The sequence below is a fragment of the Mauremys mutica genome, chromosome 9 (genome assembly GCF_020497125.1).
Source record: "Mauremys mutica isolate MM-2020 ecotype Southern chromosome 9, ASM2049712v1, whole genome shotgun sequence".
Taxonomy (NCBI): domain Eukaryota; kingdom Metazoa; phylum Chordata; order Testudines; family Geoemydidae; genus Mauremys; species Mauremys mutica.
This window is the reverse complement of record NC_059080.1, coordinates 99,895,144-99,913,121: the sequence shown is the minus strand read 5'-3', so window position 1 is coordinate 99,913,121 and position 17,978 is coordinate 99,895,144. Positions and strand designations below refer to the sequence as shown.

Below are 17,978 nucleotides of genomic sequence, written 5' to 3'. Positions count from 1 at the left end.
CTGGACATGGGGCCTTCACTGCAGGGGCAGTGGAGCCCGGCCCATGGGGGGAGGGGAATGCAGCAGCTCCCAGCATGCAACAGGCTTGGGTGTGAGCACATGGCAGGGGGAGGGGCTGCTGCTCCCAGCATGCACTGCTGCCTCTGAGCTGGGGCAGGGCAGGGAGCAGGGGCCCGATCCCTGGGGCCTGGCTGGTGTATGTCGGGGGGACGGGGCTCCCACTGGTTCCTGCTGGGGTGGGTGGGGCCTGTCCCCTCTGCGCCCGGGAGGCGAGCGGCTCATTATTCCCTAGCGCTGGGTCTCGGGGCTGCCCCCATGGGCCCCTGCCTGGGAACCACAGAGCAGCCTCTCATACCCCTGTGGGTGGCGCCCGTTGTGCCCAGGGGTCCTAGCCAGGGTGGGGGCCGATGTGCTGGGCACTGCAGGGCCGTGGACTGGGATCCCCACGGGCGGCAAAGCTCCCTGGGCAGTCATGCACCGTGGGGTTTAGGTCTGGAGTGAAATCTCCCCCAGATGCCAGTTACTGCCCGGGCACATGGGGCTGGCAGGAGGAGAGGGCCTGGGCCTACCAGGTCAGATGCCAGCGGCGGAGGAGCCGAGCGACTGGCTGGGGTGGAAGGGTGACTGCTGGGAAAGGGGCTGTCACGGGGCGCTTTGTTATTCCCTGGTGAGGGGGGCCAGCTGGCAGTGCTCCCCGTAGCCCGCCTGGCAGCTGCTGGCACCTTGTCCGGCCCCCTGCAGGCAGTGGGGTGCCCTGGTACCTCTGAAGGCTTCATGTAGCCGCAGATCCCCTCTCCCTGTCTGTCCCAGTCCCCCACTGCTTCGACCTCGGTGGCCCAGTGGCACTGGGATGGCCCTGCTGGCTCTGGGGTGGATCCTGTCCCTGGACAAGGCGATGGCCAAAGTCTCACTAGCTTCTCCAGGAGCAAAATCTGGCCCCCGAGAATTTCTCTCCCCCTGGCTCTGCCCGTCCTGGTTGTGGCAGGATGCGTAGTATAGCCAAGTGTGCCCATCCCCGGCTGCTCAGCGACGTGGCTGCCGCCACTGTGACCAGCCCGCAGCCACTGCTTCAGCCGGCGCAGCTAAAGGGGAGACTCCAGTCACTGTTAGCCGTACAGAGCCTGGGACACCCTCTGAGCTGTACGTCCCAGGCTAGCGATGCCTCCATCCGGGGCCCAGGTTGATGTTCAGGGGAGCCGGGTCCCTGGCTGGCATCTGCTGAGACGTGGCAGGCAGTGCCCTGAGCTGCAGGCTGCCCCCTAACCCCACTGTCTCTGGTCTCTGCAGACGCTGCCCTGTAGCATGGAGTCGGACGAGGGCACAGACTGGCTCCTGGAGCTCCTGACCGAGGTGCAGCTGCAGCAGTACTTCCTGCGCATCCGCGACGACCTCAACGTCACCCGCCTCTCGCACTTCGAGTACGTCAAAAATGAGGATCTGGAGAAGATCGGCATGGGGCGGCCTGGTGCGTATGACCTCTGACCTCCTCCCATGCCCCCAGCCCCCAAGCTGCTCCTCCCTCACCCGCAATCAGTGCTGCATCTGTCTCTGCTAGGCCCCCACCGTCACTCTCCCGGATCACATGGCTTTGTGGGAGCTCCAGGTTTGTTGTAGGGGTAACACCTCTCCAGCAGGGCCCGTGATCCTCCTGAAAGTCCTGCTGGGCTCCCTCTCGCGGGGTCTGACTGCTCTGGGCTGGGTGGAGGCGGATTCCCCTCTGGAGCTGGCGGTGGGGTGCCACAGGAGGGAGCGGGGCGAGCGCTGTGACCGTCCTTTGTCTCTGCAGGCCAGCGGCGGCTGTGGGAAGCCGTGAAGCGCAGGAAAGCCATGTGCAAGCGCAAGTCCTGGATGAGCAAGGTAACGCCTGGGAAGGGACAGCCTGGGATGTAGAGGGGGGCTGGCGCAGCAGCCTGGTCCATGCGGGCATTGGGCCGTTCGCGGGCGAGAGCCCTGGCACCAGCAGGGGAATGGCAGAGCCGCCCCGGGACTGGCCCGAGGCTGCAGAGTGCCCCAGGCACACCAGCGCAGCCCTGCCGGGCGCAGGGCAGTGGAGGCTGGAATTTGGCCCGGTGGCTTTAGATGCCCAGCGGCGTCGCCACCTGCTGCCTCCCACAGCCCTCACCACTGTCTGTCCCCCTGCTTTGAGGGGTAGGGAAGCTCCACACGCCCCCGAGCCAGGCTCTCTGCAGGATCCCCAGAGGGGAACATCCTGGGCTAGGGTTGCCAATTTTGGTTGGATACATTCCTGGGGATTTCATCACGTGACATAATAAAGATTAATCTTTAATTCCTGAAGACTCCAGGCCAATCCTGGAGGCTTGGCAACCTTTGCCTGGGCTGGGGCCGGGCGGCGCTCTGCCAATTGCTGGAGAGCAGGGGAAAGACGTGGGCGGCAGAGAGCCTGCTGGGAAATGTAGTCCTGCCGTTCTCTGTGGCGCTGCCCAGCTGGCCGGAAGCTGGGCCTGCGTCTCCATGGGGGAATCCTGCGTGGGAGGCAGGGGCCAGTTCTCGGAAAATGGGGCTCTGGGCCAGGGCTCTGGGACGTGCCCCAAGCCCTCCAAGTGCACGGGCTCTGCTGGGAGCTCATTTCCCAGCCTTTGCATCAGTTCTGGAAGAAGTGGGTGGCTGGCAGAAATTGACAGCGGCTGCAGGGTCCTTTGATGGCGAGGTCGTGGATTGCAGTGACCGGGCGCGAGGGCAGCAACTGGCTGCCCCTGATGTACACGGGGCACCCTGCGGGGCGCGGGGCGGAGGGTCAGTTCGCTGGGTGGCTGGGGCCGGCTCTGGCGTGCCCTGCTGCTGTCTGAGTGACGGTGTTCAGACTGGGGTTGCTTGTGTCACTGAGCATTGGTGAGTGTCCCTCTGCCTGAGGGGCAGGCAGGAAATTCCTTCCCCTGGTGATCGGTCTGTGCCCCGGAAGCCAGTTAAGCGTTAAGTAGCCGAATACGCATCCCTGCCCGGTGCTGCCGTACACAGTGCCCAGGAGAGTCCCCTCAGGGTGCAGCGAGTCTGTCGGCTCCCAGGGGGTGCGTTCTGGTGCCAGCCCGGTGAGATTGGGGGGCCCGAGGGTGCTGCCGCCGACTCAAATGGGCGTCTCAGCCAGCGCTCTGCCCAGCCGCCATTCATGCTGCCCGTGGCCTGCACCCAGCTTTCGTTCTCACTCACACGTCCGTGGCACTGGCGCTGGGCCAGGGTTGTGCCAAACACACCAAGGGCTGTGGTCCCTGTCGTGGAGAGCTGGGTCTCAAGCCAAGAGGATGGGCACAGACCAGAGGAGGGCGCAGCCGGGTCAGCAGAGTGGGACCGAGGTAGGAAGCGTTCTGGGGCCATCCAGAGCATGGCATCAGCCCAGCGATGCACAGGCTGTCTGCAGGGAAATGCAGCCACCTCTGGGGCAGAGCGTGGCAGCTGTGTATCAGCACCCAGCAGCCCTTGGGCAGCTGGGGACAGGAAGTGGTGGAACATCTCCATCCTGCTGAAACTCCTGGAGAAATCAGCGCAAGGGGGGCTGTCATGGCCGGGGCACCTGGCCAGGGCTCATCTGAAAGAGGGCATCTCCTTGCACCCCATTGTCTTCCTCTTTCCGTCCCAAACTGCTGGGTAGCTTTGCTGTGTGCTGTTCCACAGCTGCCGTGCTCCACCCCAGAGGCGGCTGCATTGGTGGGCTCGGAGGGGCAACAGCAGGTGAAGTGCTGTGGATTCATGGGTGAGGGGCACTAGAGAACAGCTGCCAAGGACAGAGCTAGAGAAGTGCTTGGAGCCACCCCGCCCTTTGCCTGCCACGAGGGCTTTGGGGCGATGTTCGTAGCTCGGTGAGACCCAATGGCAGCAGCCTCGGTGTGCGCTACGGGGCTGGAGCAGGGCGCAGGGTCTCCCATTCCTCTGGGCCGGCCTGTCCCTCAGCAGGTTCTGGCCCTGCCACCTCTGGGCCGGCTCTGCCCACGCACCAGCCTGGGCTGGTTCCCTCCCTCAGCGTGCTGGCCCTTGGCGCCCGTTACAAAGACAGGTCAGTGCCCCTGTTACAGATGGGGAAACTGAGGCACAGAGCTGGGGGTAGAACCCAGGAGTCCGGATCCTCCCAATCCTCTGCTCTGACCACGAGGCCGTGCTGCCCTAACCCTTCCTCCCATGGTGGGCTCTGCGGTCCCGGATGTCAGGGCCAGAGGCAGGTGTGTGTAGAAGGGGCGCCTGATGCTGGCGGAATCACGGGGCGTTGACTGGTGGTGTCTCTCCAGCCCCAAGCCCACGTGCCTGTGACCCAGGCCCCTGTTTGTCCATCCAGGTGTTCAGCGGGAAGCGCCCCGAGGCGGAGTTCCCGCCCCAGCCCCAGCCCACCTGCCCCAAGCTCTCCAGCCCGCCGCCCGCCGAGGAGGGGCAGCAGGCCCTGACCTGCCTGATAAGCGAGAGGGACCTGACGCTCTTCGAGAAGCTGGGGGACGGCTCCTTCGGCGTGGTGCGGCGCGGCGAGTGGGGCACGCCCACCGGCAAGACGGTAAGGGACCCGGGGCGCACCAGGGCGAGCCCAGCACACGGCCCGAGGGGCTCCGTGATCCCAGCAGGAGATGGGGCTAGCCTGGCTGAGGCCCTTCACTGGGCTGGGGCAGCAAATCTGGGCTGGTCGGTTTCCCCGTCGGCGTCCCGTTGGTTCCACTAGCTGCAGCTGGGTCGGGGAGCCCAGCGCTGCCGTCCACCCGCACCGGCCCCCGAATCTGCAGACGGCTCTGCCCCCGCCAGGCGCCCACCCCCTGAGTGGCAGGCACTGCCCCGACACCGGTCCTCACGCCTGGCCCAGCACGCTCAGTCTCCTGGCCCACATGGCCCCTGCCCTCCACTCCGGATCTGCCGGGTGGACCTAGAGACTGGACCGGGACCACAAATTCCCTTCATGCAGGGCCTGCCTTTGGGTCCCCCAGCCTGAGGCTGTGCTGGGGCCGATTCTCAGTGCAGCCAATGCCACCCCTTTCCCCATCACTGCCAGGCCTGGGGTGCGGCGGGGGGGCTGAGTGGCCCCCGCGGAGCCCCACGGTCCAGCGACCTCTCTGGCCTGTGTGAATACATGACTAATCCCAGGACGCAGGTTTGATGTCCCGCCCGTCCCCTGCGTGCCCGCCGCTGCGGCCTACCCCAGAGGTGAGCACAGTGGTCCCTGGGGTGGGAGCTGCCGCAGGATCCTCACTGCCCGTGTTTCCCAGCAGCTCAGCGTGGCTGTGAAGTGTCTCAAGACGGACGTGCTGAGCCAGCCGGAGGCGCTGGATGACTTCATCCGGGAGGTGAATGCCATGCACTCTCTGGACCACCGCAACCTGATCCGGCTCTACGGCGTGGTGCTCTCGCCCCCCATGAAGATGGTGAGTGCGGGAGCATGGGGGGGGCGTTCGCCCCCCGGGCGGCTCAGCCCCAAGGGAATGGCTGGGGGGGCAACTGCCTCTGTGGTGCTGAATGCTGGGTCCTCCAGGCGGGACGGACCCCCAGGCCTGGGACGTAGCTGTGTGGGTGCAGAGCCCCCCGGCACTGTGGGGCAGGGACAGACCCCCCCACCCCCCCGGCCGTGGCTGTGTGCGTGCAGAGCCCCGTGCACTGTGGGGCAGGGACAGACCCCCCCCCCGCCATGGCTGTGTGCGTGCAGAGCCCCATGGCACTGTGGGGCAGGGACAGACACCCCCCCCTCCCAGGCCGTGGCTGTGTGGGTGCAGAGCCCCGTGCACTGTGGGGCAGGGACAGACCCCCCCTAGGCCGTGGCTGTGTGGGTGCAGAGCCCTGTGGCACCACAGGAACGGAGCCCATCCCCATGGATTGCCCCCCATCCCACTCTCCATGGCTGGGGCCTGACTCGATCCCTCTGCCCCCATTTGCCCAGGTGACAGAGCTGGCCCCACTGGGCTCCCTGCTGGACCGGCTGCGAAAGAACCAGGGCCATTTCCTCATCTCCACGCTGTGCCAGTACGCTGTGCAGATTGCCACGGGCATGGCCTACCTGGAGTCCAAGCGCTTCATCCACCGCGACCTGGCTGCCCGCAACATCCTGCTGGCCTCCAGCGACCTGGTCAAGATCGGCGACTTCGGGCTCATGCGGGCGCTGCCCAAGAACGACGACCACTACGTCATGCAGGAGCACCGCAAGGTGCCCTTCGCCTGGTGAGCCCCGCCTGGCACCAGGAGGCGCCCACCAGCTGTGTGCATTTCTCTCGCAGCCCCCGCTGCCAGCTCCCTGCCCGCAGGGGGCAGCTCAGTGCCTGGGGCCCAGGAGCTGGGGGGGGGCTCTGTGCCCCCGCACGCCTCCTTGTCCCTCCAGTCTGTCCATGGCAGAGGAGGAGGGGAAGGGGCAGCAGGTATCTGCTTTCTCCGGGGTGGAGTCTGCCAGGGGCGTCCCTGTCCTGCCAGCGCCGTTCCAGGGAGAGGGAAGGGGTGTCCTGGGAGGCGGCTGGCTTGGCTGGCCCTGGGGCCCGTGTGGGGAGGGACCCGGAGGGCTGGAGCTGCGGGGAGCCCAGGCTGGATGGGGGGGCCTGCGGGCGCATCGGTAACTCTGCGAGCCCGTCTCTGCAGGTGCGCCCCGGAGAGCCTGAAGACGCGCACCTTCTCGCACGCCAGCGACACCTGGATGTTCGGAGTCACCCTCTGGGAGATGTTCACCTACGGGCAGGAGCCGTGGGTCGGCCTCAGCGGCAGCCAGGTACCTAACGCGGCCCCACGCCGAATGCCCTGGGGCCTGCGCTCTCGGGCCTGGCCCCTCTGGGAAGGGGAGACGCCCTCTGCCCCCCGCATATGGGGATTGCTGCCCCGGGCCCAGCCAGCGTCCCTCGGGCCTAGCTGGCATCACTGCGCTCTGGCCCCCAGGGCCGTTCCCGGCACAGCAGGAGGGAGGGGCTGTCTCGGAGCAGAGGGCCGTTGGGGCCTGGGGATCCCAGGGCGTGTTTTCAGGGGCTCCTCCCCCCTGGTGACGCTCGCACTGCACCCCTGAGGGAGCCTGCGGGGGAACAGCCAGCTTGTGCCTCTGGGCGCCTGACAGGGCAAGTGCTGTGAGCTTCTTCCACACGCCTCTCTGTGGTGCCCCTCACTCCCGACCTGCAGCCCCCCACTATCCCAGCCCCGGGCACCCCACACGCAGCTCTGCCGGTGCCCCTCACTCCCGACCCGCAGCCCCCCACTATCCCAGCCCCGGGCACCCCACACGCAGCTCTGCCAGTGCCCCTCACTCCCGACCCGCAGCCCCCCGCTATCCCAGCCCCGGGCACCCCACACGCAGCTCTGCCGGTGCCCCTCACTCCCGACCCGCAGCCCCCCGCTATCCCAGCCCCGGGCACCCCACACGCAGCTCTGCCGGTGCCCCATACTCCCGTCCCGCAGCCCCCCGCTATCCCAGCCCCGGGCACCCCACACGCAGCTCTGCCGGTGCCCCTCACTCCCGACCCGCAGCCCCCCGCTATCCCAGCCCCGGGCACCCCACACGCAGCTCTGCCGGTGCCCCTCACTCCCGACCCGCAGCCCCCCACTATCCCAGCCCTGGGCACCCCACACGCAGCTCTGCCGGTGCCCCTCACTCCCGACCCGCAGCCCCCCACTATCCCAGCCCTGGGCACCCCATACGCAGCTCTGCGGTGCCCCACTCCTGACCCGCAGCTCCCTGCTAGCCCAGCCCTGGCCCTTCTTCATCAGAGATCCCTGAAATGGGAATGGACTGAGACCTGCCTGATGGATTTTGGCTTGGGAACTAGGGCCGGGTTTGAACGGAGTCTCCAGGCTGGGGGTAAAGCAGGTTGGCCCCGATGCTCCCTGTGCGGGGAGGAGTGGTGGAGTTAGGGTGCCCAGGGCCCCTCAATTCTGATGGCTGGCGCCTGCCCCTGACTGTACGTCTCCCAGGTGCCTGCGCCGTGGCCTGTCCCAGGGGCACCCTTCAGCCAGGCAGTTTGATTCCTGCTCTTGCTGGCAGGTTGATCCCCGTCGGTTGCACTGGAAGGGGACTCTGTGCCCCTCACCTGACCTAGCCAGCCTGTGTCCCGCCCCGCAGCTAATCCGTGCGGCTCGTCCAGCAGGATTCCTTACTGACGGGGAGGGCCTGGCCCTGTGCAATAACCCGCCAGCCCTGCCCGCCCTCAGGCCTCTCCTGGGCAGGATTGAGGCCCCGCCCCGCTGTGCCAGCGCCTCAACCAAACCCCCGTCGGGCAATCTTCCTCCTGCGCCTGGCCAGTCTCCGCTCCCACCTCTGCTGCTGCTCCCGGGGTGCCCCGGTGTGACCCCGTCCTGCCCCAGCCCCTCCCCTGCCACGGCCGCCTCTGCCCCCCCGTGCCTGAGCCTGACTGCGGCGTCTGCCCTCCATGCCCGCAGATCCTCCACAAGATCGACAAGGAGGGCGAGCGGCTGCCGCGGCCCGAGGACTGCCCGCAGGACATCTACAATGTCATGCTGCAATGCTGGGCGCACAAGCCCGAGGACCGGCCCACCTTCTTGGCCCTGCGCGACTTCCTGCTGGAGGTAGGCGGCAGGGGGTGGGAGGGCGGCTGGCCCTGGGGTGCGTGGGTCCATGCCCCTCTGTGCCAGGCGGCCCAGGCGTCACCCCCGGAGATGTACGCCGGGCACTGAGCCCCTGCAAATCCCACCCTGCCAGAGGAGCTGCCGGGGCCAGCGCTGCTGCCAGCTGTGCCCCTTCCTGTGGGAGCCCAAATACGGGCCAAGCTGCTCAGAACTCTGGGGCCCAGCCCCGTTGGTTTCCCAGGAGTCTGGGGCCCCGGAGGCTCTGGGCCTAGGTGCAGAGTGTGGCCCATGGGCCTGCAGGTGCTGGCCGAGCCGGCCGGAAGGAGCCCCAGGAGCTCCCTCATCTCTGCCCCTCCCTGCCAGGCCCCTACTCTCTGCAGAGCTGGGGGGGGGAGTGACGTGCCTCAGCTCTGGTGGGGGACAGACTCGACCTGGCCGCTGGCCAGCACCCCATGGGCCTTTGGCAAGGAGCATGCTGTGCCCATGTGACGTTATTGATATAAACTGGGACCATATAGAACATGGTTTGCAACCAAGGTCCTGTAGTGGCACCAAATCTTACGTAAAGAGGGTCATATAAGGTGTCTAAGACCTGGTTATGATTATGCTGTCTGTGTGTCTGTATCATTTTGTAGTTGAAGTTATAAGTATTGGCTCTATACTGTCTGTATTTTGTATTTGTGCTCTGCTTCTGGGTGACACCCCAGACAAGTTGGTGTCAGCTCTGCCTAGCCTGCTTGATGGCCCATTAAGGACCATCAGCTACACAATTGACCCATGGAGAGAAGGCAGATACGCCTTGTAACTCAGCAAAGTGCAGGGACTGGCCCATGTGACGCCAGACTCCATTTTGCTGTAATTTTCCACAGTAAGAACAAAGGTTCTTACACCTGGAAAAGCCTATATAAGGCTGATGCCTCATCTCCATCTTGTCCTCAATCCTGCTTCTTACCTCTGGAGGGACTTTGCTACAAGCTGAAGCTCTACACAAGGGACTGATGACCCATCCCAGCGGGGGATGTACTCCAGAGACTTGATTTGAACCTGCAGTTTATTCCATCACTGCTACAAGCCTGAACCAAGAACTTTGCCATTACTGCATGTAATTGAGTCCATTTAACCAATTCTAGCTCTCATCTATATCTTTTTCCTTTTATAAATAAACCTTTAGATGTTAGATTCTAAAGGATTGGCAACAGCGTGATTTGTGGGTAAGATCTGATGTGTATATTGACCTGAGTCTGGGGCTTGGTCCTTTGGGATCGAGAGAACCTTTTTCTTTTATTGGGGTGTTGGTTTTCATAACCATTCATCCCCAGGACGAGTGCACTGGTGGTGATACTGGGAGACTGGAGTGCCTAAGGAAATTGCTTGTGTGACTTGTGGTTAACCAGTGGGGTGAAACCAAAGTCTTTTTTGTCTGGCTGGTTTGGTTTGCCTTAGGGGTGGAAAAACCCCAGCCTAGGGCTGTAACTGCCCTGTTTGAGCAATTGGTCCTGAATTGGCTCTCTCAGTTGGGTCCCGCCAGAACCGCATCGTCACAGTGGCGTAGTCGTGCTTGGATCCACAGAACCAGGTCAATTAAGCTTTGGGTCAGAACCCCACGCTATCCAAATTCGAAATTTGGGATTGAGAGTTTGGTGGGTTACAGATCAGTGACCATGAGACAGAAAGCATCAGGAAAAGCAATGAAACTGCAAGCCTTGAGAGACAGCCTGCAGTTTGAACATGAGCAAAAACTGGCAGAAATTCGAATGGAAGAGAAGCAAGCCTTGGCCCAGCTGGAGAAAGAGGCTACTGAGCGAGAAGAAAGAGCTCGTGAAGGGCATCTGGAGCTTCTGGCTGCTGAGAAGGAAACGGCTAGACTCTGGCTCCAAGTCAAAAAAGCAAGGGAAGAACAGCAGAAACTGTATCCTCTTAAAAATCCAGTTTATAGTTGTGTTGATCTGTATTACTCTGGGCAGTTTTCTGTGTTTAATCAAATTTACTGTGGCCATGGAGAGCGGGATTCTAACCTGGTGGGTAATAGCTGTGTGTCTATGAATGGAGTTTCTGAATGTCTGTCTAATGTCTCAGAAGGAAATCTGGAGTTAGATCAAGATAAATACAGCTAAAGCCCAGGAAGGGAATGGTCCTAAGTTTGTGTCTGCTGGGGAGAATGGCCCTGTAACTAGGTTGCATCCAGTTAGTGTCTTAGCAAAATCCCAGAGACCAGACAATTCTGGTGCTTGTAGTTTGCCAGTTGCTAATGTGTGGTTGGAAAAGGGTGCAGCAACTCTGTCTGCTCAGGGTGATACCCTAGCCAGGGCACAAGGGGAGCAAAAAGGTAATTTAATTGTTACCTACTGACAGTTTGACAACTTGTAGCAAGAAGGAAAAGATTCCTAAACTTGTTCCAGGCCAGAGAAAGGAGATTGCTTCTAACCGGTTATCTAGAAAGTCTATAAGTTTGCCTAAAAGGGGATTGTGTAAAGATCTGCCTGATGGTCCAGAGGTGATTCTGAATGTAAGTGAGACCCAGAAAGAGTCTGTTGTTGCTCAGGGAAGTGTTCCTTTAGAGCAAGCCCTAGGTGAAGCGGGGAAGGGCAGAATTTCTGTGAGGGGTGAATTGCTGCTTAGAAAAGCTCATAGGGAAAGGAATCCTCATGGTAATCTGTGCAAGCAGTTTACTGCAACTGAAGGGTGTGAAAGTGATTTAATCAAGGAAGTAAGTTAAGCAGCCATATAACCACGTGGCTGTGTGTGGCCAGCTGGTTGGGAAGACAATGGTGTTGGAACAGGACTGTCTCCAGGCTGAATCTGTGAGTGAGCAGTCTGTGCTTCAGGGTCTGAGGACAGATTCAGTTACTGGCGTTTCAGAGCAGAACAGTTTTATGGCTGAATGCTTGAGGATGCAGGGGAGAGCAAGCCAGCTCTCACCCTCAGACTCTTTGGATTTGTGTGGTATCTCTGTAAGACAAAGTCCAGCCTTGGATTCCATAGCAGTTAAGAAGTTAAAAACTAGTGTTTGTGTTAATGCAAATTACCTGCCTGTCTGGGAGAAGAAAGACTTGCAAATAGCTGTTAGCGCAAAGAGCCCACCCCATCAGCCAGTGACTTCTGTTAGGCAAAAGTAGATCCAATCCACTGTTGTTCAAACAAGTTTTACCTTGAGTTTGTAAAGAGATTCAATCATGTTATTGACCATGACTTTGATAAACCATTTCTGTTATACACTAGTATGGCCTCTAGCCCAACACTAGCTGTAGTGAGACAGACCCAAGGAGGGGGAGCTCTTGGGATGCAGTCAGTGATGTTTGTGTCATCCCTTCCTGCATCAATTTTGCGTTGGGGGTGTGACATTATTGATATAAACTGGGACCATATAGAACATGGTTTGCAACCAAGGTCCTGTAGTGGCACCAAATCTTAGTAAAGGGGGTCATATAAGGTGTCTAAGACCAGGTTATGAGTTGCTGGTTATGATTATGCTGTCTGGGTGCATGTATCATTTTGTAGTTGAAGTTATAAGTATTGGCTCTATACTGTCTGTATTTTGTATTTGTGCTCTGCTTCTGGGTGACACCCCAGACAAGTTGGTGTCAGCTCTGCCTAGCCTGCTTGATGGCCCATTAAGGACCATCAACTACACAACTGACCCATGGAGAGAAGGCAGATATGCCTTGTAACTCAGCAAAGTATGAAGGGACTGGCCCATGTGACTCCAGACTCCATTTGCTGTAATTTTCCACAGTAAGAACAAAGGTTCTTACACCTGGAAAAGCCTATATAAGGCTGATGCATCATCTCCATCTTGTCCTCAATCCTGCTTCTTACCTCTGGAGGGACTTTGCTACAAGCTGAAGCTCTACACAAGGGACTGATGACCCATCCCAGCGGGGGATGTACTCCAGAGACTTGATTTGAAGCTGCAGTTTATTCCATCACTGCTACAAGCCTGAACCAAGAACTTTACCATGACTGCATGTAATTGAGTCCATTTAACCAATTCTAGCTCTCATCTATATCTTTTTCCTTTTATAAATAAACCTTTAGATGTTAGATTCTAAAGGTTTGGCAACAGCGTGATTTGTGGGTAAGATCTGATGTGTATATTGACCTGAGTCTGGGGCTTGATTCTTTGGGATCGAGAGAACCTTTTTCTTTTATTGGGGTGTTGGTTTTCATAACCATTCATCCCCAGGACGAGTGGGACTGGTGGTGATACTGGGAGACTGGAGTGTCTAAGGAAATTGCTTGTGTGACTTGTGGTTAACCAGTGGGGTGAAACGGAAGTCCGTTTTGTCTGGCTGGTTTGGTTTGCCTTAGGGGTGGAAGAACCCCAGCCTTGGGCTGTGACTGCCCTGTTTGAGCAATTGGTCCTGAATTGGCACTCTCAGTTGGGTCCCGCCAGAACTGCATCGTCACAGCCCAGCTGGGAGCACCTGTGGTCTGGAGACTTTCCTTCTGCTCAGCATGGCGCTGGGAGGGGAGTGCGGCCTGGTGGTGAGAGCAGGGGGCAGGCCCCACTGCAGAGTCACTGTTAGGGGGGAGTTCTGGCCGTAGGGGTGGCCTGTGCTCAGCGGGCAACCCGCCCTGTGCAGCTGGAGCAGGGAGGGTGCAGCGTGGCTCCGGGGTGGCTGGGGCAGCTGGCTCCATTCCTGCGAGTTGGCTGCTTCCCGGCCTGTCACCAGCCTGGCCACTTGGGGCCCACGACTCCGGATCTGGGTGTCTGGCCTATCGCAGCGGGCCCGGCCCAGGGCCCTTCTGGGCACAGGCTCCTGCTGTGAGCTCTCACCCGAGGGTGGGTCGGGCCCAGCCGTAGTGTGGACGGCTCTGGGGGGCCCTAGCGCTGCCAGCCCTCACCCCCGGCTCTCTGCCTTCCCAGGCCCAGCCCACGGACATGAGGGCCCTGCAGGACGTGGAGGAGCCGGAGAAGCTGCACATCCAGATGAACGACGTCATCACAGTCATCGAGGGCAGGTATCTGGAGAGGCCTGGGGTGGAGAGTCCTGGGGCGGCTCCACACCGGCTCCTTCCCCCTCCCCCCCTGCTCCCCTCACCCCCCCCTTCCCTGGGGCGGCTCCTCAGCCAACCCCTCCCCCCACTCCCCTCGGCCCCCCCCTTCCCTGGGGCGGCTCCTCAGCCAACCCCTCCCCCCACTCCCCTCGGCCCCCCCCTTCCCTGGGGCAGCTCCTCAGCCAACCCCTCCCCCCACTCCCCTCACCCCCCCCTTCCCTGGGGCGGCTCCTCAGCCAACCCCTCCCCCCGCTCCCCTCGGCCCCCCACTTCCCTGGGGCAGCTCCTCAGCCAACCCCTCCCCCTCCCCTCCCCCCCCGCTCCCCTCGGCCCCCCCCTTCCCTGGGGCGGCTCCTCAGCCAACCCCTCCTCCCGCTCCCCTCGGCCCCCCACTTCCCTGGGGCAGCTCCACACCGGCTCCTTCCCCCTCCCCTCCCCCCCGCTCCCTCGGTCCCCCTTCCCTGGGGCGGCTCCTCAGCCAACCCCTCCCCCCTGCTCCCCTCAGCCCCCCCCTTCCCTGGGGCGGCTCCTCTGCCAACCCCTCCCCCCGCTCCCCTCGGCCCCCCCCTCTTCCCTGGGGCGGCTCCTCAGCCAACCCCTCCCCCCGCTCCCCTCGGCCCCCCCCCTTCCCTGGGGCGGCTCCTCAGCCAACCCTCCCCCCTCCCCCCCTCAGCCCCCCCCTTCCCTGGGGCGGCTCCTCAGCCAACCCCTCCCCCCGCTCCCCCCCCCTTCCCTGGGGCGGCTCCTCAGCAACCCCTCCCCCCCTCCGCCCCCCCCCCTCTTCCCTGGGGCGGCTCCTCAGCCAACCCCTCCCCCCCTCAGCCCCCCCCTCTTCCCTGGGGCGGCTCCTCAGCCAACCCCTCCCCCCGCTCCCCCTCCTTCCCTGGGGCGGCTCCTCAGCCAACCCCTCCCCCCCGCTCCCCTCAGCCCCCCCCTTCCCTGGGGTGGCTCCACCCTGGCTCCTCCCCTTCCCCCCCCCGCTCCCTTCAGCCCTCCCCTTCCCTTGGGCGGCTCCATGGCCTCCCCCCACTCCACTCCCCTCAGCCCCTTTCCCTGGGGCAGCTCCTCAGCTGGCCCCACCCCTCTCCTCTTAGCCCCCTTCCCTCCATGCTCTGAGTGCCCGTAGTTGGAGTGGGGTGGGGGGTCGGTTCCTGGCCTGTCGCTGGCCAGACTCGGCTTCTGGCCCCGGCTGTGCCCCCAGGGAACGCAGCCCGGCCTAGTCCCCCGGCTGTGTGTCCCCAGACTATCGCGCCGGGAGCCATGACAGGCCGTGTCTGCTCAAGGGCTGAGGGGCGATGGCAGAGCCGGGGGGGGGCCAAGGGGGCTGCAGGTCGGGGCTCAGGGGCGATGGCAGAGCCGGGGGGAGCCCAGGGGCTGCAGGTCGGGGCTGAGGGGCGATGGCAGAGCCGGGGGGGCAGGGGCTGCAGGTCGGGGCTGAGGGGCGATGGCAGAGCCGGGGGGAGCCCAGGGGCTGCAGGTCGGGGCTGAGGGGCGATGGCAGAGCCGGGGGGGGCCAAGGGGCTGCAGGTCGGGGCTCAGGGGCGATGGCAGAGCCGGGGGGGGCAGGGGCTGCAGGTCGGGGCTGAGGGGCGATGGCAGAGCCGGGGGGGGGGACAAGGGGGCTGCAGGTCGGGGCTGAGGGGTGATGGCAGAGCCGGGGGGGGGGCCAAGGGGGCTGCAGGTCGGGGCTCAGGGGCGATGGCAGAGCCGGGGGGGAGCCCAGGGGCTGCAGGTCGGGGCTCAGGGGCGATGGCAGAGCCGGGGGGGGGGGGGGGCCAAGGGGGCTGCAGGGCGGGGCTCAGGGGCGATGGCAGAGCCGGGGGGGAGCCCGGAGGCTGCAGGTCGGGGCTGAGGGGCGATGGCAGAGCCGCGGGGGGGCAGGGGCTGCAGGTCGGGGCTCAGGGGCGATGGCAGAGCCGGGGGGAGCCCAGGGGCTGCAGGTCGGGGCTGAGGGGCGATGGCAGAGCCGGGGGGGCAGGGGCTGCAGGTCGGGGCTCAGGGGCGATGGCAGAGCCGGGGGGGGGCAGGGGCTGCAGGTCGGGGCTGAGGGGCGATGGCAGAGCCGGGGGGGGGGCAGGGGCCTGCAGGTCGGGGCTGAGGGGCGATGGCAGAGCCGGGGGGAGCCCAGGGGCTGCAGGTCGGGGCTGAGGGGCGATGGCAGAGCCGGGGGGGGGCAGGGGCTGCAGGTCGGGGCTCAGGGGCGATGGCAGAGCCGGGGGGGAGCCCAGGGGCTGCAGGTCGGGGCTGAGGGGCGATGGCAGAGCCGGGGGGAGCCCAGGGGCTGCAGGTCGGGGCTGAGGGGCGATGGCAGAGCCGGGGGGGGCAGGGGCTGGAGGGCGGGGCTGAGGGGCGATGGCTGAGCCGGGGGGGGCAGGGGCTGCAGGTCGGGGCTGAGGGGCGATGGCAGAGCCGGGGGGGCAGGGGCTGCAGGTCGGGGCTCAGGGGCGATGGCAGAGCTGCGGGGGGGCAGGGGCTGCAGGTCGGGGCTCAGGGGCGATGGCAGAGCCGGGGGGGCGGGGGCTGCAGGTCGGGGCTGAGGGGCGATGGCAGAGCCGGGGGGGGGCCAAGGGGGCTGCAGGTCGGGGCTCAGGGGCGATGGCAGAGCCGGGGGGGCGGGGGCTGCAGGTCGGGGCTGAGGGGCGATGGCAGAGCCGGGGGGAGCCCAGGGGCTGCAGGTCGGGGCTGAGGGGCGATGGCAGAGCCGGGGGGGGCAGGGGGCTGCAGGTCGGGGCTGAGGGGCGATGGCAGAGCCAGGGCGGGGCAGGGGGCTGCAGGTCGGGGCTCAGGGGCGATGGCAGAGCTGCGGGGGGGCAGGGGCTGCAGGTCGGGGCTCAGGGGCGATGGCAGAGCTGCGGGGGGGCGGGGGGCTGCAGGTCGGGGCTGAGGGGCGATGGCAGAGCCGGGGGGGGCCAAGGGGCTGCAGGTCGGGGCTCAGGGGCGATGGCAGAGCCGGGGGGAGCCCAGGGGCTGCAAGTCGGGGCTGAGGGGCGATGGCAGAGCTGCAGGCAGGGCCCATGCTAAGCTCTGGCTGGGGCTACGGGGGGTGCTGTCTACACACAGGGTTCGGCTGCCCTGATCCCTGGGGTGAGGCTGCGCTGCCCTGGGCCTCTCCCTCCGGGCTCCCCCTGGCTAGCTCAGAGCCAGCCGGGCTGTCCCCGGGGGCTGAGTCCTCCCAACACCCTTCCAGCGGGGGCAGAGCTGTCCAGTGCGAGGATCCTCCCTTTGCCGCAGATGGGGAAACTGAGGCCCAGCGAGGGGAGGAGCTACGCACATGGTCCCCCAGCAAGTCAGTGGTGGAGCTGGGACTGAAACCCAGGAGTCCTGCCTCCCAACGCCCCTGCTCCGACCACTCAACCCCACTCCCTGGGCGGCAGGCAGTGCCACGTGCCTGAGATTCGTGCGCCAGGGACTCTGAGTGCCCGCAGTGTCAGGTCAGACGTCATCCCGTCGGCACTGGCCCCGCCCGTCTCCGGGGCTTGTCCCTCGGCTGTGGAACCGAAGGATGGGCCCGGAGAGGGAGCCTCGGTGCCCAGGTGCCGTTCCCACCCGTTACATGCTGCGAGCCACTGCTCCGCCTTTGCCCGTCCCCCGCAGCCCTGGGTGAGTCATTTCCCTGGGTGCTGCTGCACTTGCTACGTTGCCTTTGCCCTCCCTTGTGTGCCGCCGGAGCACGGCCCTCAGCACGCACGCCCCCGCCCCCGCGGCCACTCCTGCTGCCCACGGTTATCTGAGCCGACGGGAGCGGGAAGCGAGGCCGGGGCTAATCTGCGACGGCTTCCCAGAACTGAGCAGCGGGGACGGGAAGGGGAGAGAACAGCTGCTCCTTCCTGAACCCCAGCGTGGAGGGTCCCGGGTGCCCCAAGCCTCCTGTGCGCTGGATCGGTGGCTTATGGGTGGGTAAACTGAGGCACAGAGTGGCGATCGTGACCAGAATAGAGCTGGGATCTCTTAATTCTCAGGAGCCTCCTGCTTCCCATCTGCTTTGCTGCTGTCCTGCCCCCACGCTGCCCTGTGCCTGTGCTGGCACAAGGGGCAGGGGTCGAGAGTCCCCATCCCTGGGCGTTCTGGGCATGCCAGGCAATCTGGTGCTGCCCATCTCAGGCCTTCATTCCCAGGTGGCCCCCAGCGGAGGGCTGGAGAGAGGACAGGGCATTTGGAGACTCTCCAGAGGTCTCAGGACCGAGTGAAGGGTTTGGGAGGCAGGCTGGGGGGCTGAGGAAGGTGGCTGGTGGAGGGGCTGATGGCTCTGCAGTGGTAGAGGAACCAGGTGCAGAGGGTCTCAGCGTGGGGGGAGGGTTGGCTCAGTGGTTTGAGCATTGGCCTGCTAAACCCAGGGTTGTGAGTCCAATCCTTGAGGGGGCCACTTAGGGATCTGGGGCAAAAATCTGTCTGGGGATTGGTCCTGCTTTGAGCAGGGGGTTGGACTAGATACCTCCTGAGGTCCCTTCCAGCCCTGATATTCTAGGGTGGGACAGCTGGTCCGGGCGGCCCTGCTCCAGGGCAGGAAGAGT

General features: G+C 64.1%; 1 protein-coding gene across 9 annotated transcripts in view; it reads left to right on the top strand.

The window, feature by feature from the left end:
- Positions 1-17,978, top strand: part of TNK2 (tyrosine kinase non receptor 2) — a 75,007-nt gene that overhangs the window by 40,322 nt on the left and 16,707 nt on the right. For 7 of the 9 annotated variants that reach the window (XM_045029696.1, XM_045029695.1, XM_045029693.1 and 4 more), the window contains 8 exons: positions 1,288-1,465; positions 1,787-1,857; positions 4,283-4,492; positions 5,193-5,348; positions 5,858-6,135; positions 6,544-6,670; positions 8,323-8,469; positions 13,337-13,431. In XM_045029696.1, the coding sequence (XP_044885631.1) occupies positions 1,303-1,465; positions 1,787-1,857; positions 4,283-4,492; positions 5,193-5,348; positions 5,858-6,135; positions 6,544-6,670; positions 8,323-8,469; positions 13,337-13,431 (1,247 nt within the window). In that variant the 5' untranslated portion in view covers positions 1,288-1,302. The remainder of the gene's footprint in view (positions 1-1,287; positions 1,466-1,786; positions 1,858-4,282; positions 4,493-5,192; positions 5,349-5,857; positions 6,136-6,543; positions 6,671-8,322; positions 8,470-13,336; positions 13,432-17,978) is intronic. The other 2 variants (XM_045029689.1, XM_045029692.1) reach the window with 1 other exon arrangement.